The following is a 27981-nucleotide window of genomic DNA, read 5'->3' as shown; positions in this document are numbered from 1 at the left end:
GTACAAACCTCGTACAACGCTTGTACCAACATGGCACGTGCTAAAAGGTTGCTAAAAGAATCGGAGCGCTGTTACGTAAGGGGGCCTGCATTACAGGAATGGGGCATAAGGAAAGCGAGCAGAGGAGGAGGGCTCCACAGGTTGCAGCGGGTGAGGAGTCAGGCTCCGAGCCCCGCGGAGCAAAAGTCTCCTGGCTGCTTCTTCAGGCTGGTGTGAAGCAGCAGCCGCGAATGGCTTCGCAGCCGGAACTCCCGCCTGGACTCGCGCTCCCTTCGGCCCCAGAGAAGCGCCGCCATCACCTGAGGCGACGGGGCTGCAGGTGAGAGGAAGGGGCAGGCGGAGGGCGAGGTGGGATGGTGACAGGCGAGGCGACCGACCCCCAACCGACGACCCGCCCTCCCCCTCTCCGAGCCCGGCCTCCCCTCACTTGCCCAGAGAATGAGGCTGTCGCACAGCGGCTGCTCGCCCGGCTTCCCTTCCATGGCGACGGCGGCGGTTTTCTTCTCCCCTCAGCAGCAGCAGCAGCGCCGCCGCCGCCGCGCTCTTCTGCGGAACGCACAATGCACCAACCTCACTTACGCCCGGAACAATGCGCAAGTTACGTGCCCGGCGGCCGCCGCTTGTGTCACCTGAACCCTGACACCCGCCTCTCCATCTGCCTCGGCCTCGTACCCCGCCCTCTCGGCCAGGGCCCTCCTCTTGGCTGTTTGACGCGCCGGCTGGCCAATCCTGAGCGGGGCGTGCGGGGGGTGTGAACCAAGCCGGCGCTGCGTTGTGGGTTATTTTTTTCCCCCGGGACCGCGTAAGCGAGGCGTTCTGGCCCAATCAAAGTGGCGGCCGCCGAAGGTTGGTAAGCAGCCGCAGCCGGGCGTTGCTATGGCGCCACCTGCAGGAGGCGGGTGGAAAATGCGCCGAGGAGGATTCCTCTCTGACCCAGTTATGCTGTGGCTGGCGCGCAGGGAGGGGGGGGGGGCGTATTATTGCATCCATGCGCGTATCCACCGCGCTCCACCCACTGCTGTCATAGCTTAGTGGGACGTCTCTCCTCTTCCTTTCTATGCTCTTGCACCGTTTCACTTTTTCACCGCCGTCCTTTGGAGGAAATTTTCTCCCCGGGATTCCCCACCAACCAGCTCAGCTGTTCAGGTGCTAATAACGCCAAGGTTGCAGGTTCGATCCCCGCAGGGGACAGCTGCACATTTCTGCATTGCAGGGGGTTCGACTAGATGACCGTCAGGGTCCCTTCCAGCTCTCCGATTCTATGAAACACCCGCGTTCACACGGCAGCCTAGCACCGCCTTCCAAAACTTTGGAAACGTTTCCTGTTCCTGCCTCGAACTGTTTAGTAGTCGCTCCCGCCGCTGCCTGGGTCCTTCGCGGGCAGCTGAGGACTAGAGCATTACAGTTACTGCCTTCATAAGTACCTTAACGCCCAAGCAAAGAAACGGGGGTTCTTCCAAACTCATCCATTTGGCTCGATGCTAAGCAAAGCCGAAATGAAAAAGGGAGGCTTGTGGTGGATGCTTTAGCTGAGATTCTTGCATTGCAGGAGGTGGACTAGAGTAGACGATCCGCAGGGTCCCTTCCAACTCCACAATTCTGCAACTTTATGATGCTATGAAAGAAAAAAAAAATTGCCGCCAAAGACCGTCTTGCTTTTCACCCTTGCACAGTGTCAAAACAAAACAAAACTTAAATCTTAAATTCTTCTTAAATTTTAGTATCTATTCTGAATTTTTAGGAACTCAAAAGCATGTTTATTATGCACCTGTTAATCATACAGGAGTCTCTCCCCCCCCCCACACACACACCTCACCCCTGGTTTTAAATGTGCATAAAAAGCAAAGTACCACTACAGTCTGATATACAAATCCAGTATCCTGTAAGCATAAAAAATGGAAAGCATTTTTAGTTTTAGTGCCAGAAGAACAAAGGTATGGTTATCTTTTTCATTTCATTGCTCCTTAGTACCCCTTTCCTTGAACTATATTAAGACTTCTAATTCCTTCTATGGGCATAGCCAGGATTTATCTTTGGGGGGCAGGCTTTATGTTTGGGGGCGGGGCAGAACTGAGTTTTCTTCAACACAATTGGTAGGTTAGTTAAGTATTTTTATTTATTTACTTGGATGGGGGGGCAGCTACCCCCCTGCACCTGGCTACGCCCATGGTTCCTTGATTCAGATAAATTTACGAGTATTCTCATACAAAATAATGGAGAAATTATAGAGAAGAATTGCAGCTTGCTACATGTGGAATTCGGGTATTAAGCCCAGATTTCTCAGACTACAAACTAACCTTTAAGGCAAAACACATATTTGATAATGGCAGCCCAGGATCTGTTCACAACATCACCCCCCTGTATGGATCAGCATCTTGTTTCTGAGCAGGAAAGATTGCATTTCTGCAGCTCTCAACAGCTGTCCTGTAAGCTTTACTTTTGACTACAGTACATTCACAGCTCTCCCAGCCGCTGAAGAAAAGTTCACCTCAGTTAATTGCCCTACAGCATCACAGGGACCTCACTGTCTTATCCTATTCAGCTAGTGATCTTCTTCAATCACACTCATTTGGGGTGGCTGATCTGGGACAGCCTGGGTATGATTTTCAGTTGTGTACCGACTGACAACTTCAATTGATTTCATTATGAGCCGCCGTACACAGTCTAGTCTCGAAAAAGTAGGTCATACAGTTGCTGGAACTAGGCAACCGAAGTGGTCACGGTGATTACAGTGAAAGATGTGAATGGCAGTGTTTCACTGGGGCTTAGGGATGTGAGAAAATTAACTGAAAAAAATCAAGTACAGCTTAAGCCAATAGGATAATTCAAAATACAAAATCTTAAAACCGGACAAGGACAAGAAATAGCACCAAGAAAATACTAGAATATGAGAGGCATTAGGAAATGATGTGAACTATTGTGGCATTCCTATTACCCTGAGATTTCCTTTGCATATACCCTATACATGGAATATGTGTACCATGGGCCCAGATTCTGCCCCAGGTGATTCAACACTCTTGTCGCTCTCAGAATTGCGCTTGGGTTTCGTTTCATTTAGTTTTAACATAGGCTGGTCAGGCTATTTTTATTGGCTAATACATGGGTCAGCAAACTAAGGACCGAGGCCGGATCTGGACCAATTGCCTTCTGGATCCGGCCCGCGGATGGTCTGGGAATCGCCGCATGGATTGGCGTGGATCTGATTCTGATTGTTAGGGCTGTGCCATCCCCCCACACACACACACACCGCGGCGGTGCCTCCTCCCTCCCTCCTCCTGGCTTCTCCCTGCCCTGCCTAGAGGAGGAAGGGGGCTGGGCTTTGTTGAGCGCCATTTTAAGCAGCCCCTCTCCGTAGGCAGCCCTTTTGCGCTGCTCATTGTGCTGCCGCCACCACCGCCAGCCCCTGCTGCTTGCAAGGCACAGGTAAGCAGTCGCCGGGGCTTGCCCAGTGCTGTGGAGAAGGGAGGGGAGAGTCGGTGGGGTGTTTTTTTTTCAAAATATAGTCCGCCCCCCCCCCCAAGGTCTGAGAGACAGTAGGCCGGCCCCCTCCGGAAAACGTTTGCTGACCCCTGGGCTAATATCACCACACTTAGAATGATGCAAATGGTGGATCCTAGTCATGAATAATACTGATGCAACTCTGTGTAAGTCTACTTGTACACCCAGGTCCTGCTTTCAGGCTTCCCATAGGGACCTGGTTGGCCACTGTGAGAACAGGATGGTGGACTAGTGGAGCCTGTTCTAGTTGTTGTTTTTTTACATTCTTACATTTCTTCATTAGTCAGTTCCACTGGCCATGATTACACTGAAGCGAGTAAAGCTGTAGAGAAAAACAAAAGCCACCCTGTGGTTGAGTCTGGTAGTGCACTCTTCTTGTAGGAAACCCAAAGGTACATCACTGTGCAGGTTTTGCGTGTTGGCTAGAGCTGCAGCATATACTTGCATCTCTTGTAGCACGTTGGCCAACAAGCGGTAGTGGAGACATTTGTGCTTCCTCTGCAGCCACTCTTAATGGGTCAGGGAAAGTATGAGCCTGTTTCAACTGAGCACAACGAGGAGTGCAGGAATGCATCTGTGGCCAGGAACGCAGATCAAGCTGGAGAACCATTTTCTTCCCTAGTGGAGTGAAGATATTTGTTACTCTAAGCTGTACACCAGGGGTAGGCAACCTAAGGCCCAGGGGCCAGATGCAGCCCAATCACCTTCTCAATCCGGTCCGTGGACGGTCCGGGAATCAGCGTGTTTTTACATGACTATAATGTGTCCTTTTATTTAAAATGCATCTCTGGGTTATTTGTGGGGCATAGGAATTCATTCATATTTTTCCCCCCAAAATATAGTCCGGCCCACCACATGGTCTGAGGGACGGTGGACCGGCCCACAGCTGAAAAAGGTTGCTTATGCCTGCTGTAAACATTTCCATTTACCCTGGCCCCAGTGTTATCCCACCACTGGGTACACAAGATGACCGTGAAAATCCGGGACCAAGATGAAAAAAAAAGTTTATACAAGACTAGACTAAATTTATAGACTATCTTAAGGTCCACTGTAAAGACTTAAAAACCATTAGCAGAATTGACATAGCATCTATGAAGTAATGTGAATTAGGGTTATCAATGGACTTGTAACTGAACGGAAAACTAAAGATGTGTAAGGTAATAAAGGGGAGAAATTGGAAACCAGGGGTGGGGTAGGGGGAAGTCTAGAAGGGATGAATAAGTAAGTAAGTTGGATGTTAAACTGTAAAATTATTGAAAATTGAAAATAAAATATGGAAAAAAGAAGCTGAGTACCCATGACATTAGCCACATAAATCCCGTATCCATATGCATTCTGTAGTTTCTTGAGGAATTCTGCTGTTTGATGCATCCACCCCCCCCCCCCCCGCAACCCAGCTTCTGTCCAATATGAAAACATAAGGCGTCGTTAAGCTGAGTTGCAAAGCTGAATTGCACATGTGCAGGTGACAGTGTCCTTGAATAGGCACAGAGAAACAAATCAGGTAATGTGCATCAGGTGAAGACATCCCCATCCGCTCGCTGGTATGTTCAGCAACGTGAAAAAGTGACTTGAAACACAGCAATAAAGATCTTATTGACTGAAATAACTTCAAATGGGCTAAGCTTTCCTGACCAAGATCTCTGTTGTTGTTGTTTAGTCGTTTAGTCATGTCCGACTCTTCATGACCCCATGGACCAGAGCATGCCAGGCACTCCTGTCTTCCATTGCCTCCCACATTTTGGTCAAACTCATGCTGGTAGCTTCAAGAACACTATCCAACCATCTTGTCCTCTGTCGTCTCCTTCTCCTTGTGCCCTCCATCTTTCCCAACATCAGGGTCTTTTCCAGAGAGTCTTCTCTTCTCAAGAAGATCCATGAAGATCCCTTCATGGATCACTGCCTCTCCTTCATGGATCACTGCCTTGCTGTGGTGAAGGGGCTTGAATAACTCAGAGAAGCTATGAACTATGCCAAGTAGGGCACCCTAGATGGACAGGTCATAGTGGAGAGTTTTAACCAAACGTGATCCACCTGGAGCAGGAACCGGCAAGCCACTTCAGTATCCCTGCCAAGAAAACTCCATGGACAAAGACAACAGGCATATAAAAAGATCTCTATTAGGATCAAGGTTTTTGGGCAGCAGGCAGGATCTCTGACTTGCTGATTATGTAGAAAGCAAAAGGAGAACTGCAGTCTTACAGTTTTATCCCACTTCATTTATTTGCTTCCATTTATGAATTGCTTACCACAAAATATATTGGAAATGATTTCACAGTGTTTTGTAAGGAGGATTATGCAAAATATTGAAGGAGGATTATGAAGAGACTTATTAAAGATAATTAAAAGCAATAGAAAAATTAAGAAATGCAGATTAAGTGATTAAGAATGGAAAATCTTCAGAGGTAGACGACGGAAGTCCAAAATATTGTAGAAGATAAGAAATTGTGTTAAATGACTGTTGAAAATGATATGTTTAAAAAATTATTAAAAATATATTTTTAAAAAGAAAATGATTTCACAGTAAAAGAAAAAAACCTTGATAAAAACAATTCCCACACAGAAAAACTATTTCAAATCCAAATTTGATAATGATCTTCACTTGAAAATTATTAAATGCATATAATGCTTAGCATTAAAGAAAATCAGAGAGGCATATAACAAAAGAATAAGACATTAAAAAATGAATATAAAACATTTAGGATTAAGTGAATGGCTTTAATCAATACTGTTGGTGCTTCTCTAGTATCAGTAGAGAGGGAGTCTCATCAGGCAGGTGCTGCAACACTGAACACCTTGTTTCTGCTGACCTTAGAGTGGTCATCTGGAATATGGGCGTTCAAGTACAGTACCAAGAAAACAAAAACAAAAAATGTATTTTGCATGCCAACAGTAGACGGGACTTGCAAAAGGTATGCATTCTAGAGAACAGAACGTACAGCATTCCCTTCCCTCCATTTAGAAATGTCAAGCTCTTCCTGTAATTTGTTTTTAGCAAGCCTGTAAGCACGCTTTTATTCCCCCCAAATCATCCCTAACCCTCCCTTTTCTTTTTTCTTTCTTTTGCTCTTCAGATTGTAAACAGGATAGATTATATACCTTCCTTACAGGCTGCCATCAATTCTGTTCCAAAAGAGTGTCAGTTTGTTGGGCCCCAAGGGGTGGCACAATCTGTTCCCTCTTTCTTCCGCTTCCAGCAAGTGAGAATATTCTGTGACAGGAGAGCTCGGTGAGCAGATGAGCTGAACTGCTGCCGCTGAACTCGCCTCACCTCTCCACATGGTAATATCTGGCAAAACAGCCTAGTCACCACAGGTAGCTGTATAATTACAGCTTGTTTACTATCAAAACAACATGGAAGACAAAAATCATATTTCTCTTCTATTTCACTACTAACATCAGATTCCTTTTTTAGGTTTCCTTCCCTGGAAAACTTAAAATGAAAGAGACAAGTGCAGCAGTCTGCAGACAAAGGCTGGGGAAACCAGGGTTCAAATCACTGGGTGAACGTGGGCCAGTTACTATTTCACAGTCTTTCTTTGCAGGGTTGTTGTGAGGGTAACAAAGGGGAGGTGGACCATGTTTACTTCCCTGGGCTTTGTGGAGGAAGGGTAGCCTGTAAATGTTATAAATGAACCAAATAACAGGGTGGGTGGTGCTGGTTTCCATTCCAGAGATTTGACTATTTAACTTCTGCTCCATTGCAGTAGTTTTGTGTTAGCCTTATTTCTTAATTATTCTGATAATTGCTTTTCAAAGAGGAAAGTTATCTCCGACTGGTTATAACATTAGCGTTTGTCTTGAATTAGGTAAACGCCTTGAGGAGGTCTCTCAGCTGGTGCCAGATATGGAGATTTTAGTAGCAATGTTTTAATCCTGCACAAATGCATAGTTTAACTCGCATATCGCTTACAGCTTGACTTGTGAATGCACAAAACCACAGGTATTCACAAGTTTGTACAACAGTTCTCTGAATCTAGTGTCAAGACAGTGCATTGTATGCAATTATTGCATTTTTTCTGCAAAGCTGTCGTGTGAGAGAGCCTGGGGGTGGGGAATGGTTCATGGTTACTCAGTGAGCTTCTTGGCTGAGCAGAGATTTAAACCATGTATCTCCAATCTAAGTACAGTACAAAATTCTGAAGACCAGCCCACACCTTAAACCAGAAGAGACCCACCTCTTAGAGCATGTCTGGGATCAACATGTCTGGAACCAAGAGAATCAACATTCCCTGGCAGACAATAAACAAGAACATGTTCTGTGCACCCACACGTTACATTACCTATGGCTTTCTGTGTGCAGAGTTTGCACCTAATTCTGGTTGGGTACAACAGCATTTCTTGCACTGACACTAAATTCAAGCAATACTTCCAATGGACACAAACTTGTGAAATTTTGAGAAAGAGCTGAGGCATATTTATGCTAGCTTAGATTTAAAATGAATGGGATAGATCTTCAGGTGAGGGGACTGAATGTATGACAATGCCTGCCTATAACATGCCAGGGAGCAAGGCCAGAACCTTATCACCAGACAGACAACTTTTGTCTGTACTTTTGCTCTCCCACTTGCTGTCTGAAATTTAAGTGTTACATGACATGTGGCTGCTGGTTGTACAGCTTGGCTAAGTGAGACTTCACGTATCATATTGTGCCAAACTTCCTACTAGTAAGATACACTCATATGGAAATTTACCAGACATGTAGATTATAATATATGACCATCTACAAATGCTTCCCATGTAGAAAAGGGTGCAAACGGTGACATATCCCTCATTTATTTATTCTACTTCCACCTTGCCCTTCCTCCTGTTTAGGGTGGTTCTGAAATCTGAAAGCTGAAAAGTGGTTATATCAGTTCTTCAGAACCGGCAGTTTAATAGATTCAGAACTGTAATTTTAAACCAAGGTCTACAGAAGCTTTAACCCACTATTATTTTTGGTAAAACTCAACAAATTAACAGTTGATTCCCAGGGTTGAGTACCGACCTGTCCATGATTTGTTGAAGATTTTTGAGGATAATGATTTATAAAGCCTTCCCTAGAATCCTAAAAGGTGACAATGTCATGATTTTAAGTATTTCTAGTTAGATATAAATATCTGAACAAATGTGGTGAATTGGCTGGAAGAGATAATAGCTGCCTTGTGATGTCAATAAAATACATGTGAGTTCCACATGCAGGCTTGGCTGAATAAAACTGCTGACTCACCATGGTTCCTCGTGACTTGGCAGACTGCGAGGCTGAGCTTTATCCCCTTACTTCTGTTACACATGGGGGCAGTGCAGCCAAGACACTGTAATGCTCTCTGGATTTGGTTCATCAAAGACTCAGTGAGAGTCAGTGGGAGAGAAAAGAACTGGAACCACTTATATAAAAGACAGCAGGTTTTCTTGGCCATGGACATTAGTAGAAGCTCTTCACATGTGATGCAATGCATGTGATAGCCAACCAGCAGATTTAAGTTTGTGTGCCAATCTAGATTAGAAATACCTTGACCTACATTAATGTTCCAATCAAGGGAAGGACAAGTTTGTACTTTTGGCAGCCTCTGGCATTTAATCACAAGATGCCTGGCTGCCACTTATATGAATGCTTTCCTCTCTCATCTTCTACAGATTTTAAAATTTACTTTCTGGCAGAAATGGAGTGTTTTGTTAGTCACTTCCCTGCGTCTTTAAGGAAGCCTACTGACCTGCTGTTGGGGACATTCTAGCCAGCACCACTGACAGATTTGCTTGTGCAATGAATATAGAAGAAGCAAATAATCTGCAGGCTTTTCCGTGTGTGTTTAGGATTCCTCAGAGTAGGATAAGTACCCATTAAAAACTGTCAGCTGTGCTTTTGTAAAAGCTGGTTGTTTTCTACTCATTCAGCCATGTTTAAGTAGTCATTTTAAGCTGCATCAATGGTTGTGAACGCAAATCCCGGCAGGATGGAAATCATTTAAGAATAATTAATCTGGAACAAACAAGGTTTCATTAACAGTTTTAGTAAACCAGCCTACTTTGTTAATCCTGAATCTAGATCTGATTGGCTTGTCTTACCTGGAAAGTTTTCATTACTTTCTGATGGCAGCTGAATCAATGATATAAATATACAATGTAAATAAACTAAAGCTATATATAAAACTTTCTAGTTTAGGAACAAGAAAGAATAAAAGACTAAAAAGTTGCATCTTTTTTAAATGTTTGCAAGCAATATGAGAGATGCTGTCTCACAGAGCCCAGATGTGAGCCAGTTTCCAAAAAGAAAATGGTCCTAAAATGTAAGTGTGGAAGCCTATCACAGAGTATATAAGTCCTGCTGTGCAGGACAGGATATTCCACACTTCACTCTCCTTTCCAGTAATCTTTAGAACGCCCAGTATGGATTTTTCTTTTTAAAAGAAATTCTCAGTCCTGATTTTATGCTCCCGGGTCAAGAAAGCAGTCCTCCCAAACCACCTAGAGCAAAATGGCCTCTTTAAGCCCCTTTAAAATAACAACTGAATAATTCCTTATTTACTATTTCTGTTCAAATATGAAATGGGAACCTGCCAGAAAATGTTGCTGTGTTTATTTCGCTCCTATGTTTGGTTACATCTCCACATTTTAAAAGTACAAACGAAGACACAGAAATGTTTTTATTTTAATCATTGCTTTTAAATGTATAATTGCATGCATATTCATTGCACCCTACAAGACATTTTGAATGTATCTAGTATTGTTTCTTGCAACATATATTTAAGCACTTATTGGATGATACTGAATGATACCCACTAGCAGAATGGAAACTGTGGACTGTGGAATAAACCAATTCCCTCTCCACTGTGGCCCCAACCCTGCAAAACTGATCCAGAAGGTTGGGGGACTCTCAGGAATATATATATATATTCAAGTCAAGGACAAATAGACTGAAAAATAGTTTCTATCCAAGAGCTGTGGCCTTTTTGAATGCTGTAACTCGATAGTGTGACCTGGGAGTTTGATGGGTGTGGGTGTGGGTGTGGCTGGAATGTGGTTTGTTTGGTTGTTGTTGTTGTTTTGCTTTTGTTGTTTTTTAAGGGATGGCATCCAATTTCGTTGCACTTGTGCAATGTTGCACTTGTGTAATGACAATAAAGAATCTATCTATCTATCTATCTATCTATCTATCTATCTATCTATATACACACACACATACACACACACACATACAGAGAGAGAGAGAGTTACAAACTTAATTCATTCCGGAGGTATATTCTTTACCTGATGTACCACTTTAGCTAATGGGGCCTCCCGCTGCCGCAGGCACATGATTTCTGTTCTCATCCTGAGGTAAAGTTCTTAACCCGAGATATGACTTGCGGGTTAGCGGAGTCTGTAACCCAAAGTGTTTGTAACCCGAGGTACCACTGTGTCTCTCTCTCTGTGTGTGTGTGTGTATTACTGTGTGTAGCACTTAAAAAATGCAGACATGCATAGTTCATTTATGCATATAATGTTGTATATTTACTTAAAAAATCTTCAAAAGCTTTCCGGATTATTTACTTATAAAAATATAGTGGTACCTTGGTTTTCAAACATAATCAGTTCCAGAAATCCGTTATGAGTTCTGAAACGTTGGAAAACTAAAAGTGGAAGCCTCAAAACAAAAGCCGCGTTTCCTGTTCAACTTCCAATCCACGTTCAAAAACTGAGGAACTTACTTCCGGGTTTTCAGTGTTCGAGTTACACAATGTTTGACTACGGAGGCGTTCTAAAACTGAGGTATCACTATTCATAAAAAAAAATCAAGATCCATTTACAACAATATGCTTTTTATATGCTTTTATTGTCAAATTGTACAATAAAAGCATATAAAATTCTGATTGATGCTCTGTTTACCCACCAAAGGAAATGGCATGCTTTCCTAATCTAAATTCATTCCCCCCCAGATGCAACACTCCAACTGAGCGGAGAAACTGTAGGTATACATCCCATGGTGCATACATTGCCTTTTGGGTAGCTTCTCTTGTCCTCAGAGCTTTGTATATACATGGTGCTTTGAGTTTGATTGCTCCCAAGCAAATAATAATTGTACCAATGGTGTCAGCTGGTTTTCAAGTTAGCACATTTTGACCTGTCAAGATCTAGCAGTAGTACAAATGATTAACTTCTAAAGAAAATCATCTACATAGGTTAGGGGTGTGTGTGTGTAAAATGGTCAAATGCAAAGTGCTCTGTTTCTGCTGGAACTGTGCCTTGGCATGTGTACACACAATTTAATCATGCTCTTTTTCTCGTGCACCCGCTATCTATGATTTTCTATTTTAAGGCAGTTTTTGTGTGTTTACACTTTCTATTTATATATGCATTTCTATTTTGGTACTTGGAAGCTTTTTTTAAAGGACCAGACCAAGGTCAGAGCAAAATTGAGTTTGGCCGATTAAACACCATCTGTAGCTTACTTCCGCTGACTTCTCCAAATTCCCATGCAACTCTCGGTATTTCAAATCCTTCCTTTGCACTGAAGCTTTATCTTTGCGTCAGATCTGCTTTATCACTGTGATGATACACCATTAAAGAAACTGTATAGGGGCCTCAAAAGGAAATGCCAGGGGCTCTTCTGCTTGGATAAAGGGGTAAAGGGGACCCCAGACTATTAGGTCCAGTTGTGACTGACTCTGGGGTTGCGGCGCTTATCTCGCTTTACTGGCCGAGGGAGCTGGCATAATAAGCCGCTTCTGGTGTACCAGAGCAGCACACGGAAACACCGTTTACCTTCCCGCTGGAGTGGTACCTATTTATCTACTTGCACTTTGACGTGCTTTCGAACTCCTAGGTTGGCAAGAGCAGGGACCGGGCAACGGGAGCTCACCCTGTCACGGGGATTCGAACATCTGACCTTCTGACCGGCAAGTCCTAGGCTCTGTGGTTTAACCCATAGCACCACCCTAGTCCCTATGCTTGGATAGTTTGGTGTAAAGTGGTGGAATGTCAGCTTTGCACCAACTCTGCTCTGTTGCCTCTCCATCGTATTTTGTTTCCTAGTGAGAGTTGAATCTAATGGGTGGTATTCGACTAAGAGCAGACCTAATAAATTAAGGGACCTAACTGAATCATGTTGATTAATTTTGGGGGGAGGAGATTCATTGAATGAGCCCCACCAGTGGGAACCTGCACAAAGGCTTCTGCTAGCCCAATGGAGCTTTCCCTCACTCTCTGTCCCCTGCGCTCGCGCGCCAACGCGCGCGCACACACACAACAGGCTCATGGGAGTTTGCAGAACCCCCAGAAGAACATGCAGGGTGAGTAAAGAGCTGATTGTTTCATCAGACAAGTAGGAATGCTTGTGCTTATGGAGGGATCTGCTTAGCGGTATGTTGAATTCCTACCAGTAGACCTGCTCCAAGTGAAACTTGGTAGTCTGCCACTCAAATATTCCAGAATATGGCACGTAAAGCAATCCCATCAGCACAGTGTTGGAATTACATTAGCATTTCATATTTCTGTGCCACACTGCCTCTATTTTTTGAAGGCAACTGCAAGAAGTCTACTCATAGCACTGATGTCCAGGAAAGGCATACGTAAGTTCTTGAATGGAGTTTGTTTGCTAAATTTGGAGTCAGGAATAGTTTCTTCTCTCCCAAGTCAAAGTTAACTGGTTTGGTATGTTTCATTCTTGCCCTTTCATTGACAGCTGGTGTCATGGTTTGCTCCTGCATAAGAAATAGGTTAATAGTTGTTCTAAAAGCCAAGCTTTCACACTCTTGCAAACACTCTTGCAAACTATTAGGCCTGCCCATGCATGCAAATAGTCAACATTCTCCATTTACACTTCTCACAATGGAACAAGATCATGTGCCTAGGGGGAAGCATCTTCTCAATACAAACCCAGAATTCCTTTAAAGCTTTATTATGGAAATTCTTCAATTTTACCCTTTACTAAAACAGCAGGACCACGCTCAATTATTACACTTGTTTGCAGTAGGAAACAGAACAACAACACGATCTAGAATAATATATCTTTGGGCTCGTCTGCACTTCTGTTTGTCCCATGACTAGAACACTCAGGTCTGAGCGGGTTTCCCCCTTGCTCTGTTCTTTCCCAGGGAAAACCCACTATTTCGTGTCAAATCAGAGCAAATGTCAATGCAGAGAAAACCCGAACTGCCATTTGCTCCAATTGAGTGCTAAAGAGCAGTTTTCTCCAGGGACAAGCAGCAGGGCAAGAGGAGATGTTGATGAGACCTCGGTCATGTACTCACTTTTATGCCTTGCTCAACTTGTTGTTGCACCCAACTTTTTCTTACATGATATTTAGCACAGAATATTAGATCTAATCATTTTGAAGCATATTGGAACATAACTCTGTATAACTGATGACAAAAGTCAGTTACAGAAGTTCATATAGTGTCCAATTCATGAGAAAATTGGGGGAGGAAAGTATGGTCTATGGAAAACCCCCACCTTCTATTCTTTTGCACTTTTCCATGTCAGCTAGCAGCCATTGTTTCCCTGGTCTACTGCACATAAATCTAAGCTCACATAATCTGGAGCATCTGGTGCCAGGATTAGTCCATGGGCCAACTTTAGACTGTATATTATAAGAACTGAGCTCAGTGATACTACTATTAGCTGGATTGCTTAGGGTTAAAATTTCCTGCTGTGTTAAAACATGATTTTTTGTGTGTCTAACTATTAGCAAGCAAAGATCAAAGGAATTCATGCTGATGATATCTAGTACTTTATAATCCACATCTTCCTATCCCCACTTAGCCTTGCATATTAATACAGTACTGCCTGATAAAACTTTTGTATGAATACTATGTCCCTCCTCACTCCTAACTAGCCTTTATAGCTTTATTAAAGTGCATTTCAGCTTTCTTGGCTGACTCATTTTACTGCTTTACTTTTACTAATTTCTTATCTGTGCTTCAATCGCTTCACCATCAAATATGTGGAATGTGTCCTTAAGAAGCCTCATAGCTGAAAATAGTTATTTCTTGAGATCTTGTCATTTTGCTAGAGACACGGCATTAAGGAAAAGGCTCTTCTTTCTGTAAAATCCCTCTCTTAGCAAATCTGGAAAGAGATGGTTCCCTCCACTAGTATTTAGAAACCCTGGCAAAACCTTGACATTAGTGAAGCCAATTAATAATTAACTGGAATGAATGGCCTGCTTTAATGGAGTGTGGGCTGAGACTCTGCTTCACAACACACTGCTGTCAGCCAAGCGCAGAGAGGAAGCCACAGGCTTTTAAAGAGGCTTCGGATGAAGTGAGGATGGTGCATGGTTCACTGTACAAATCTTCTGAGATCAGGTAAGATACTCTGATGGATGGGCTGGAATGTGATTTTTGTAGGATCATAAATAAGTCACATTAAAAACACGGCAGTAGATTTAAACTGGAAATAATAATAATATTTCCACCTCTTTTGACTCACCAGAATGCTTTTTCACTGTTTCCATGTTAGCCTTATATTAGTTATTATAGTCATTAATTACTAGTGCATGAACTGATGCATTAAAACAAAACAATATCAACAGAATTCTCTTCATTTGTCAAACTAAAGCAAAAGAGCATTGTACAAAGCAGCATAATGATGTAATCATTTTGCTAAAACTAAACTACTATACAAAGGGTGGCATCATAGCTGTCAACCTTCCCTTTTTTTGGCGGGAAATTCCCTTATTCCAGCGCCGTTTCCTGCTGCTATCCCAGATTGTTAGATATCCCGTAGACTGTCCCCGGGACAGGTGAGGCTGCTGATCCCTTATTTTCAAATCTGAAAGTTGGCAGCTACCGGTATAGGTGGTATCCAACGGTGGTTTTGTGCTAGCAGATGGCACTTCCATTCAGAGAAGGTAGAGCACGTGATTTTTGCAGATTTGCCCCTATCTATTGTAGTCTTTTGCATCATAGCCCATACTGTCCTGGCGAGTGGGGTGTCCCTCAACCCTAAGTACCTTTCCAGGGCACACAGAGGGTTGCAGCCAATGGGTGAGGCTGTGGGCAACAACCAATGGGGGAGGCTGGCAGCAACTGTGCCGCCATGGAGGAGCCACCTTCTTCTACTAAAGAATAGTAATTTATCTCTGACCTATTTTCCAAAAGGAACTGTCCAAGTGACATGGAGGAGACCTTGGGGGGCTCAGTCTCTTGATGAAAAAGCCAAAGTTTTCTCACTGCCAAGAAAAAAATCATCAGAGGTGGAATTTCCAATATGCCTCAAGTCCAAATGTGAGGGTTGACTTCTTAAAACCTTGAGGTCTTGTTCTGAGGGCCCTTACCTTTTGAAGAGAGGCGGGCAGCACTGGCTACAGAGGAACTTACCTCGCAGAACAAATTGCCAAGTGACAGTGCATTCACTGCAAGGTTAACATGAGATTCCTTTCCCCAACATGTAGCGGTATTTTAATAGTTAAAGGGTGTACTGATACTGACCCTTCTTTAGTGGTTTTAACTGTAGGAATAGTTTGTGATACTGTATTTTGTATTTTATTTTTTTTTAGTACATTTTTATGCTCAAAAGGCTGTGGAATCTTGTTTTAAACAAACATTTGCCTGCCAGTTTGATCAAATGGCAAATACACCATTTAGGCAAAACATAATCCACTTTCCTCCCTAAAACTCTTTTCTGTTTTATTATTAACAGAAACCATTAGCTAGAATTTAAATGAACAAGCCGAATTAATTAAACACATGTGTTACTGCGATATCCAGATAAAAGCAACTAACTGGCGGTGGGGAGATATTAGCGTTAGGTTTTAATATTAGAGCTCTGCATGCAGCTGCAGGGAGGTTTAAATATAAGAATTCAAAAAGCATACACATGCGTAAATGAAACTCTATCTCTTGTGCGATGCTCATTTCTTTTTATAACCTTTTTGAGATGATGGACTTAGTTCAAGATAAACAGTGGGCAGCTTTGTTGCTTTTTTAAAAAACCAACAGTCACTTAAACTACAAATGGGGTCTCAGGTCAAAGATAAGGAAGCAGCTTCTTTTGACCTGCTCTGTGTGTGCTGACTGGGGGCTCCGAATATCCACAGACTCTTGCAATTTTGAAATATGTTCAGGGCTGCAGGCTCTGCTGGGATTCAGTCTGGACATTGCTTCATTCCAAATTGAAGAGATGTTTTAGTTGATGACCTTCACTTTGATCGAGACAAAAAATTCTGGTTAACCATGGCAAGGGAATAAATGCTAAAAAACAAAAAAAAGAGAAAAACCCTTGAGGTGTTTTCTAATTTTTAGACACCCAGACAGCTTGTGCCTAGCTTAAGCAAAACTTAATGGCTGCAATTTAGCGGAAACTATGCTGAAATACATGTTTTACGGATTCCGGAGAAAACGGGGGATTGTTATTACTTTCAAAACTGCCCACTTAAATGTTTATTTTGCATTGTCGGTACCTAAACAAGAACTTGACAATAATATGCATTCATAGAGCTCCAGGCAACTGTGAGCTTCCCCATTCACTTCAGTGGATGGGACAGCCCCATGTGCGCTGGAAGACTGTGCATGTGGGATGCCTGCCCCTTGCCATTGGAATGAATGGGGAAATGCTCCCCAATAGGAAAGCTCTGTATGCTTACTGGAGCCTCGGGTTTTACAAGATCACTGGATTTATCAGCACCAGTTTAATATGATTTAAGGCAACAATGTAACAGTGTTAACGATCATGTAAGGCACAATGTGATACCTTTTATGACGCTTGCGGGCTTGTCTGCATTACATATTTACTGAGGGTGACTTAATTAGCTGCTGACATGGGTAGCGCTGTGGGTTAAACCACAGAGCCTAGGACTTGCCGATCAGAAGGTTGGTGGTTCGAATCCCTGCGACGGGGTGAGCTCCCGTTGCTTGGTCCCTGCTCCTGCCAACCTAGCAGTTCGAAAGCACGTCAAAGTGCAAGTAGATACATAGGTACCGCTCCAGAGGGAAGGTAAACAGTGTTTCCGTGCACTGCTCTGGTTCGCCAGAAGCGGCTTAGTCATGCTGGCCACAAGACGCGGAAGCTGTACGCCCGCTCCGTCGGCCAAAAAAGCCACAACCCCAGAGTCGGTCACGTCTGTACCTAATGGTCAGGGTTCCCTTTACCTTTTTAAAACACCTAGGCTGAAGGCATATGGGACCAGATAAACGTATTACCTGAAGCAATGTTTGTACAGTTTAAATCTAAAGGACAAATAATTTGGGGGTAAGAAAGGAAGAGGAGAAAGCATCACACTATTAAAACTGAGGAATACCCTCTTTTGGGGCGGCATGGACTGGCAGGCTGCCATAGAAAATTGATATGTTTACTTGTTCTATGTATTTTTACTCAGTTTCTCTCTACGGAATATTACCCCATCTAAAGTTTTATAAACATTTTTTTTAAAAAAAAATATATCTTTTTACAGATTTCTTCATTTAAGTCAAGAGATGAGTCTGCTGGAGAAGAGTTTCCCCCATTTGTCCACGAGAAACCACTTAGTAAGTTTACAGATCTGCAACTCTTTAAAATACAGTATGAAAAACACAAAAGAAGTTTGATATGTGCCAGGGTCACGGGTGTCAGTAAAGCTTTTCAGACTTCCCCTACTCTCTGCAACAGCTGGATTTTCTTGGTCCAGGTTCTTCGCAAGCTAATTAGAAACATACTCCATTTCCTACTTTTGTAAGATATGAAACTTAGAAAACAAAAAGGGGGATTACTTTTCAAAACAGAGGCTTGACACATGATATGCTGAATTTATAGGAACAGAATGACTTCATTAATCAGGTTTTCCTGTCTTGACAACATATGGACTTGCCACACAACAAAAACTTTTTTGTTTTTTGGTATTCTGATATAGGGTAGCCATGTGTCCTACTTTAGAGAGGAATCATGGAGTTGGAAGGGACCCTGAAGATCATCTAGTTCAACCCCCTGCAATGCACGGATATGCAGCTGTCCCATATGGTGATCAAACCTGCAACCTTTGTGTTATCAGCACCACACTTTAACCAACTGAGCTATCCAGGCATGCAGGATTCCTCTGTTTGAAGGGCTGTTTAGTACAGGCATCCTCAACCTTGGCCCTCCAGGTGTTTTGAGACTACAATTCCCATCATCCCCGACCACTGGTCCTGCTAGCTAGGGATCAAAAACATCTGGAGAGGCGAGGTTGAGGAAGCCCGGTCTAGTCCAAGCCTGCTTCAAAGAGAAAGAGCCATATGGAGGGAGAGTAGGGCCAGGAAGTCGCTCACCAACTGTTTTTAACACATGGACAGAAAACTCAGCAGGCACATAGGTCACCCGGTCACAGTCTTCCCCCCTTAAAACGAGATGTATTGTACAGTGGTACCTCGGGTTATGTACTTAATTCGTACCGGAGGTCCGTTCTTAACCTGAAACTGTTCTTAACCTGAAGCACCACTTTAGCTAATGGGGCCTACTGCTGCTGCCACGCCACCGGAGCACGATTTCTGTTCTTATCCTGAAGCAGAGTTCTTAACCTGAGGTACTATTTCTGGGTTAGCGGAGTCTGTAACCTGAAGCGTATGTAAACTGAGGTACCACTGTATTTCTATTTAAATTAAAGCAGTTCTAGGTTTGCATCCTCACATAAAAATTGGCACCTGCGAATTTTATGCACATTGGAGACTTTTTTTGTTAACATGTGGACATCTTATTTTAGGTAAGAGGTTTACAGAGGAAACCTACAGGGATGGGGAACCTGTGGCCCTCCATTTGTTGCTAGAATACAACTCCATTCATCCCAGACCATTAGCCATGCTATCTGGGGCTGATGGGAGCTGGCAGCTGGAAGACCCACTGGTTCCCCATTCCTGGCCTGAGTTGCTGAGTTGCACAAAAGTTGTAAATAAAGAACAAGATAGTGATTGTTTGTGCAAGGCAATTTTAGTTCTCCAGAGGGTGTTTTTTTTAAAAAACAATTTATGAATCAACTGGAGTTTACATCTCTGTCTCTTATCTCTCTAAAAACATATCCACACTGAGTAAAGTATTCTCTTTAAAAAAACATCTCTCTCTCTCTTTCCATAGGAATCTCTTAGAGAGTGGCAGCGATGTTACCGCAGTGAGGTAAGCTGCCCAATCTGCCTCCAGGCTACTACTTGCCCCGTAGAAACCAACTGTGGACATTTATTTTGTGGTAAGTAAATAGAATCATTATTTCCCCCCCACATATATTCATTTCATAAACATATAGCTGTCTTCACATTGCACGTAACTATAAAAGAAGAAGGGCATAAAAAGACAATGGATTGGCTCCAGACTCAGGTTGCAATCTTATCCACACTTACCACTGAGCGAGAGACCCTTTGAACTCAGCAAGACTTGTTTCTGAGTAAGGAGCCACAGGATTGCACTGCATGTTACTTGAACTTAGTTCCAACTGAAATAATAACTTAAATACAACTGATTTCAGCGGGAGCCAAATTCAACTAATTTATCCTAGATCTATTTCAATCTTGTTTATTTGCCTGATTCTACATATCTTTTGTGCAGACAGGCTTTAATTAAAGAAAAAAATGTAGTCGAGACAGTAGGAAATACAAAATAAAGTTTTCAATATTTTGACAACTAACAGGATGGTAAGGTCCAGTTTTAAAGCACCACTGCACCATGCTACTAGCATTTTAGACCACAGCTATTTCTGGCGCCTTGCACCATGTCCTAAGGGTTCTCAGACAAGTCCCATCCCTCTAGGACCACAGCAGTGTAGTACCAGTAAAGTACTGTAAGGTAACAGTAGGAACTCCAGCCTTTTGGAATGTGAAGTGAAAGAGGCAGCAAGAGTTCTTATCGCTACAAAATGGAAGAACGATGAAATCCCCTCAATTCATGAATGGATACAAAAGCTAAAAGATTATGCGGAGTTAGACAGCTTATCAGAAAAAATAAAGAACAAACTGAAACAGGAATTTATCTCAAAATGGGAAAACTTCAAAGTTTATTTGAAAAACAATTACAGCAGCATTTGAATAATTTTAGTAGTGTTGTTGTTGTTTAGTCGTTTAGTCGTGTCCGACTCTTTGTGACCCCATGGACCAGAGCACGCCAGGCACTCCTGTCTTCCACCGCCTCCCGCAGTTTGGTCAGGCTCATGTTTGTAGCTTCAAGAACACTGTCCAACCATCTTGTCCTCTGTTGTCCCCTTCTCCTTGTGCCCTCCATCTTTCCCAACATCAGGGTCTTTTCCAGGGAGTCTTTTCTCATGAGGTGGCCAAAGTATTGGAGCCTCAACTTCACGATCTGTCCTTCCAGTGAGCACTCTGATTTCCTTCAGAATGGATAGGTTTGATCTTCTTGCAGTCCATGGGACTCTCAAGAGTCTCCTCCAGCACCATAATTCAAAAGCATCAATTCTTCGGCGATCAGCCTTCTTTATGGTCCAGCTCTCACTTCCATACATCACTACTGGGAAAATTTTTAGTAGTAGCTTTAAGAAAGATTTGAAACTTAAGATAAACCAATAATTAGTTAATTTAAGATAAAAGTGTGTGTTGGCAACAAATAATATATAATTGAAGTAAGGAATGGACGGAAGGTCAGGTCTATAGTCTAAGGACCACTTTTTGCTTTATTGATTTCTAATTAATATTGTCTTTATCACTGTTTTTATTTGTATTTTTGTGTTTTTTCCCTTTTTTGGTGTATCAATTTAAGAAAGAAAGAAAAGGAATGTGAAGTGGAAGAGAACTGCCCATCTCTGTTGCACTTTACAACTGTGGCATAAGCCTCTCCCTGTTGTTTTAGCAGCTAAAGTGGGAGAGCCGTAAGTCTGTGACATAGCTGGAACTGCCATGGGCGAGACAGGTCAAGGTTAGGAGGCCCTGTTTACTCCCACAATGTGTGAGGCTACTCTTAAAGCCATAATCTCCAGCCTCATGCTTTCCTCACAGCTGGATTGAAGCTGTAGTCATTGGAGTTTTAAGGAAAACACTTATTCCTGCAGATAAAAGATGCTTGCTCCAGTGCTTTTCACTGTGGTTACTGAAGCCCTTCTTAAAAAAAAAGAAAAGAGAATGAAAAAAGATTAAGGACTTAATGGAAAGATTAACAATAGCATCACATTAAAATCAGACTTCTTCCAGGGAGGGATAATGAAATGCTTGTTCTGTACAAATACAGTCAACTGTATTATAGATTTCAGAGGTTCAATGCACTGGTCTGCTTTTCTTCTATATCATGTGATTCTCACAAAGGTGTCTTAATTTAGCTGGGATTTCTAGTTGGGAGGAAAACACAGCTTTTTACTAGATATAAAATATAGCAGGTCTAGGAAAAGTCAGATATCCACAACAAATGACAGACTTGGGACCTATAGCAACAAATGAGCATTTAATTACATGAGACAACAACAATTTGGAAAAGTTCTTTGTCACAATTGTCCTTCATTCTTAAGCCACGGCACCATCTATAACTCTAGCCATAGAACAAAAATTAATGATTTTCAGATCAGGCGGATCTTAATGATGACTGAATCTGAGACACCAGCCAATCTCCAATACACAGCTCTACAAAATGGGTTTTTTAAAAAGTATATTACTCTCACTGCCCCACATTTATACAGCATTTGCCACTATGCCTATCTGAATCATATTGCAACCCATCTGCATGCAGTATATCTGCCTCACAAAGCTAAAAAAGGGTTCCGATATAATCTGATTAAACTCTTTGCTGTAAAACAAGATCCTTCATGTATTTAATCACACGCGCACAAGAACCACTTCCTCTTCCCTTACATTCTTCGTTCTGATGTTAGTATGCCACAAGTAAAAAGCAGAAATGAGTTAAGTGTCCAATAGTGGAAACTCCCACCCCAAAGACTAATTTGCTATAGCAAGTCCAGATCGTTCTAGCAAACGAGTCTATATACATGGTACCAAAAAGAGATAGGATTAATAAATAATCTCAAGGGTTTCCTTGACTTCTTTTTTCAGAGTGGCCACAGTGACACGTACATTGGTTAAGTCTAGGTTAGATTACTGCAACATGCTTTCTGTAGGTCTGCCTTTGAAGAGGGCTTGGAAACTGTAGCTGGTGCAAAATGCAGCAGGCAGAATACTATCGTCTGCACTTTGCAGATCATAATACGCCAGTCTTAAATCAATTGTTCTGGCTTTAGGTTCATTCATGTGCTCATTTCAAGGTGTTGGTTCTTACCTATAAAGCCCTAAGTTATTTAGGACCAGGTTATCTGAAGAACTGCCTTCTCTCATATTAACCTGCCTATAGGTTAAAATAGAATTGGCAAGATGTGAAATCCAGCCAGGATCAGTGTAATATGTTCAAACCATCTTGCCCTGGTGAGCAACCTGGCTGCCGAATTCTGCACCAGCTGAAGTTTCCGAACCATCTTCAGAGGCAGCACATAACGCATTGCCGTAATCTAGCCTAGAGGTTACTAGAGAAGACAACAGAGGTTAGGTTATCCCTTGTCCAGGTAGGGGCATAGCTGGGCCACCGGCTGAAGCTGATGGAAGGCACTCCACACCCCTTTTAATATTTGCTAAAATGGTGCTTATAATAATTTGAATTATTTAATGGTTGTATTGCTTTAGCGGATTGTAAAATGTGTCAGAGGCCTTTATTCAGGGCTGAAAAGCAGTATAGGAATGCTCTCACAAATAAACAAATAAATAAATAAGGAAGGAAGGAAGCATTCGTCCCCCTGCCCAACCCAGTGCTGAACACTTTAAGTAAATAATTAAAATGAAATATATAGACATAGACATGTTTTGGATAGGCTATGTTTTCCTATGTCTCAAAACATTTTATTTGAAACCTATATTTTTAATTCAATTTGGCACTAAGAAGAGCAAAGGTGGGCAAGTGTCATATCTAAAACTCATATTGTTATTTGATGGCTTTAAATGATGATCGGCTATGACTTATAGGGGGGAATGTATTATTGTTAGTCTGTATTATCGTCAGGAATTCCTATATTTCTTCCAAGATGTTTCAAATTTCACCTCTATCTCGAACCATATGTCCAGGAAATGGGGTAGAAAGTTGATCCTGGGCCAATATTATTTTTCTCTAATTGCTAATAGCCAACAGAGTGTTTCTTGGGGGGGGGGCACACAAAACTCTGCAGCTTCCTGGATTAAAAGTAGATTTGAGGTCAGTTCTGAAAATGTGGATATATATATACATACAAAAATATATATCCTTCCTCCCTGCTTTGTCACTGCAATTGAGTCAACAGAGGAAAATGATTTACAAAACATGATTTTTTATGTACTTTGAAAAGCTGGTATGATTCTGTTTTGAGATCTGCATATGTGCCTATAATATGGTTGCAAGCGGTATAGTTGACCCATATGGATCTCTAGCATTATTCATCAAAGCTTCAATCTATTGAACAGGGCTGCTGGTAGGTGCTTATAAGACTCTGGGCACCGCTGCAATGAAGCAGAGGCGGGTGTGTGGGTGGGTGTGTGCCTGGGGTCTTGCTGGCACTGTTCTCCACATTGTGCCCAGCCACCCTGTAAACAAAAAAATGGCTAGGAAGGGAGAAAGGGGTAGGAGATCCAGGGCCCCTGGGATCACCCCTACCCATGTCCCTGATATTGGGAATATCCCACGCTGTATGCAGCTTTATTAATTTTTGAAATATACTCTGAGTCGAAAGTGGATTTCATGCTCTTTATTCAGCTCATAGTGGGGAGGAGGAATGGAAGTTCCCCCACAACGTCTGCTTTATATACATTATTTACACAATGGGCCCCTCGTGATTGGCTAAATCCAGGATTCTCCTGTAGGCCAATCAGGTTGCGGATTCACTTCCACCTGGACTGGGTGGCTCCTGTGGACCAATCAGACTGCTGCATTCTGAATCCTATTCAACTCAGTACATAACAATTTTTATCTGACTTTTTCTGCCCATATCAGAACAGTTGTCAAATCAAAGAATCATAGAGTGGGAAGGGACCACGAGGGTGATCTAGTGCAATCCCTTCAATGCAGGAATCTTTTTGCCAAATGTGGGGCTCAACCCCACAACCCTGGGATTAAGAGTCTTATGCTCTATCATATGAGGTATCTGAATAATTTCAGGGAAGGAGTTGGTGAAGGCTTTGAAAAAAAACACACAACAACATCCTGTAGGATCAAGGTTTTAAATGTTGCTACTTTTATGCAATCAACTACAGTGGTACCTCGGGTTAAGTACTTAATTCGTTCCGGAGGTCCGTTCTTCACCTGAAACTGTTCTTAACCTGAAGCACCACGTTAGCTAATGGGGCCTCCTGCTGCTGCCACACCGTTGGAGCACGATTTCTGTTCTCATCCTGAAGCAAAGTTCTTAACTCGAGGTACTATTTCTGGGTTAGCGGAGTCTGTAACATGAAGCGTCTGTAACCTGAAACGTACGTGACCCAAGGTACCACTGTACACGCAATATTTTCATGCACATTTTACTGAAAGTAGGTCACACCTGGGTGGCAAATAACTCTGACAGCATCTGTTTCTGTCGCTGTCCCCAGCAGTGTCCCTAAACACTGAGTAGCCTGGGGGTTTTTTCCCCTTTCCAATAGTTTCCAGGTAGAAATGGAATCTCAGTGTGGGAACTGGATCATGGTGACGAAGGGATTAACAGATGATGAAGGAATCTTTGTGCTATGCAGGTTTTCAGTTCTTGCAATACTACTTTTTCTTTCTTTTCTTTTTTTAGGTTCCTGTCTGATTGAATACTGGAAACATGGACCTTGGCTAGAAGCAATCAGCTGCCCACTCTGCAGACAGAAAGTAAGAGTTTTCTCTTGTGATCATCTGCTCTTCGGCAGTCACAAGAGGAGGTGGAAATATGTACCAGGAATAATCCTTATAAATTTGCAGGCTACTACAAAACATCTGCATCTCTCATTTGATGCCTGTCAAATCAGGGAACACCTATCAAATATTAAACAATGCGCTTACAGCAGGCTTTTTATTACAGCTGGCTGGCTTCATGCATTGCGTTCAGCTCACCCAAGATGAACTCCTTATACTCCTCTGATCTTGGCCGCTAGCTGCCTGCCTTGGCACAATGCGCAAAGGTAGCAGAATAAGGAAGGCAGCCTACCGGGGAGGAAATTTACCCACTGGAGGACAAAGCCTATGAGTCAGGGGTCAAAGACATAATAACAAAAGGCTTATTAAAAGCATAAAACAGCACTGATTTGTCTTTTAGTTCTAATCTAAAGAGACGCTTCATGCTTTTTTTCTTTTTTACCTGAAGGTCATTCTTTTGTACAACATGCCTTGTGAAAATCAGCCCGACAAGCCGAGCAAACAAATTGTGTATGACATCAGAGATTACAACAAACGCTTCTCAGGGCAGCCTCGGCCTGTAAGTAGCAACTTTTAGACATTCCTGGCTTAAAACGCAGCTAAGGTCGTTGTCTTTCTAAATTCTGATAGAAGCTGGTTTGGGGAAATGCACTCTACAACACAGTATTTCACAAGAGACAACAAGGTAGATACAGAATAGCTATGGATTGTGCCAAACACTGAGCATACACTGAGCTTCCCAAACCAGCAATAGGAGTGGACTGAACACAGAATAAATGGGAGTGTGTACACAGCGTGGGTTTCCTGTTTGAGTGTGCGCTCCACATAAAATGAACCAACTTCTTAAAAGTGGCACCCAGTATTCTCATTAGCCAAATTTGCACAATGCAAAACATGTATTTTTAATGGGGCAGTAAGAAAAGAATCACTATTGGATTAGGAAAAAAGGAGGAAGAAGGATTGTTGCTGGCAGATTTTTAGTCATCCCTGTAATTCTCGCCTTCTTACTTAACAAATCCAAAACAGCAGCATGAGAAAAATAAAGAGTTTCATAACCTTACCCAAATTTTATGTCCAGTTCACAGATTATCTTTATGACATGCCACTTCTCATCAACCTGGCCGTACGAGGGATCTTCACGCTGGGCGGTTTGGTGTGGATCTTCTTCCTCAGAGTTGTCATCTGTTGTTTTGGAACCTTCATGTGCTTGACTTCTTCGTTGGATATGATGCCAGAACCTCTTTGTGGAATTCTGGGTGTGTTTGATGACCTTGTTGTTGTTTTCCTACTTTTAATCTGTATGATAAACATTTGCTCTCAGATGGAATCAGAAGGGGCGAACATGACGAGCTCTACAACGCAAAACATTTTGTTGGAATCATAACGGGCTGAAGCGCCGGCTATTCATAATGGGGAAACCAACCAGACAACGGTGGATTTTCCTAGTCTCTGGAAGTGACACAGAATGGCCTTAGCTTTGAAGAATGCTAAGGGTTGGTGTGCAGCGCTGGAGTTTATGGAAGAGCAACAGTTGGGTGGAGGCTGTAATGTTAATCATGGATCAACACCTAACAATGTCCACAAGCCTCTAGAAGTGCACTGCTGCCATTCTAAAATGACAATTTCACATTTGTGGTACTTAAGACTGACTCCTAGAAGGCACATTGCCCAAGATCTGATCCAACTGTTCCACAGCTCATCTGCTCAGATGTGGCTAGAAAACATGAAGTACATATAAACATGAAAATACTGTACCGCAACTCTGATTAATGTGGAGCCCTCAAAACGACAAATGATTTTTTGCACACCATTAAAAGACTATAGAGAGACAAAGAGGAACAGGCAGACTTGTGTGTGCTTGGCGCACACAGGGGGAAAACGTTGTCCGCTAGAAGGTCCAGTACAGACCTCCAGATTCAGCAGCTTACTGATCTAAGATAATCCTTTGCCATGTGCAGTATTACAGATACATGTACAGGGATTATGGTTTGGATATGCTTGCCAATAGTTGCAACAGTCCTCATATTGCCACCCATCAATAAATGCTCCCAAAAACTGGCACAAGGGTATTAGAATGGATCAGAAAAGGCACCTTGGAGCACCGTTATCTGAGTCTTTTGGAAATAAGCATGCTCTTTGAAAGTCACTTCCTTATGCTGAGGCTCCCAGTTGTGCTTTGGTTTCAAGGTGGCTTTGTGTACTGTAAGCAGGCTTCATACACATCCTTATAGTAACTTAGGACAAAACCAAATGGAAATCCATGCTATCTGATATAAGCACTGACATCTTGAGCAGCATGGGGCTATATAAATACAAAGGAAGTAAAAATGACCAGGAAGTTCACCTCCTCTTGGAGATCTCTACGGAAACCTTAGAATCCCCTTCAAGCTTCCTGCCCCGAGTGCCTCCCAGTGAAGACAGGCAGGTGACAACCAAGGAGAGGGACTTTTTTGGTACTGACACTTCAGCTATGGAATTGCCTCCTCACAGAGGCTTACCTGGCACCTTCCCTCCTCCAGTGCAGTTAGTACAGTTAAACCTGAGTGAATAAAGAAGTTGTACATCAAGGCTTTAAAACTAGGTTTTAAATCCCGACTGTACAAGGACATTTTGTTTTTTGTTTTGCTGTCTTTTATTGTCTATGTTTGCTTTTTAAATTATGATTATATATTGTGTTTTGAATATATTGTTGCAAGCCACTTGGGGAATATTTATTGGTGGGCGGCTATAGAAAACTAATAAATAAATAACCATTGAAAACACTATGAA

General features: G+C 42.5%; 2 protein-coding genes across 5 annotated transcripts in view; one reads left to right on the top strand and one right to left on the bottom strand.

The window, feature by feature from the left end:
* HOOK1 (hook microtubule tethering protein 1) overlaps positions 1-641 on the bottom strand; it is a 30893-nt gene extending 30252 nt beyond the window's left edge. Inside the window, exon 1 of one of the 2 annotated variants that reach the window (XM_081915781.1) lies at positions 432-641. In XM_081915781.1, the coding sequence (XP_081771907.1) occupies positions 432-482 (51 nt within the window). In that variant the 5' untranslated portion in view covers positions 483-641. Of the gene's footprint in view, positions 1-8; positions 122-431 lie in introns of those variants that run through there. The other variant, XM_081915782.1, reaches the window with a different exon arrangement.
* On the top strand, positions 99-27981 carry LOC309372341 (E3 ubiquitin-protein ligase RNF170-like; the record flags this gene model as incomplete). 3 transcript variants are annotated; one of them, XM_081915883.1, is made up of 6 exons in its annotated part: positions 99-319; positions 17849-17921; positions 19477-19585; positions 25115-25188; positions 25661-25771; positions 26291-27981. In XM_081915883.1, the coding sequence occupies 6 exons, from the start codon at positions 99-101 to the stop codon at positions 26594-26596; spliced, it is 894 nt and encodes a 297-aa protein (XP_081772009.1). In that variant the 3' UTR covers positions 26597-27981. The 3 variants fall into 3 exon arrangements, with proteins under 3 accessions (XP_081772009.1, XP_081772011.1, XP_081772010.1); XM_081915885.1 differs by lacking the exon at positions 99-319 and adding an exon at positions 10681-11226; XM_081915884.1 differs by lacking the exon at positions 99-319 and adding an exon at positions 12323-14762.

This window comes from Podarcis melisellensis, assembly GCF_964234715.1.
Source record: "Podarcis melisellensis genome assembly, chromosome: 6".
In the NCBI taxonomy this organism is placed as follows: Eukaryota; Metazoa; Chordata; class Lepidosauria; order Squamata; family Lacertidae; genus Podarcis; species Podarcis melisellensis.
The sequence above is the reverse complement of the archived record's forward strand: the minus strand, read 5'-3'. Positions and strand labels throughout refer to the sequence as shown.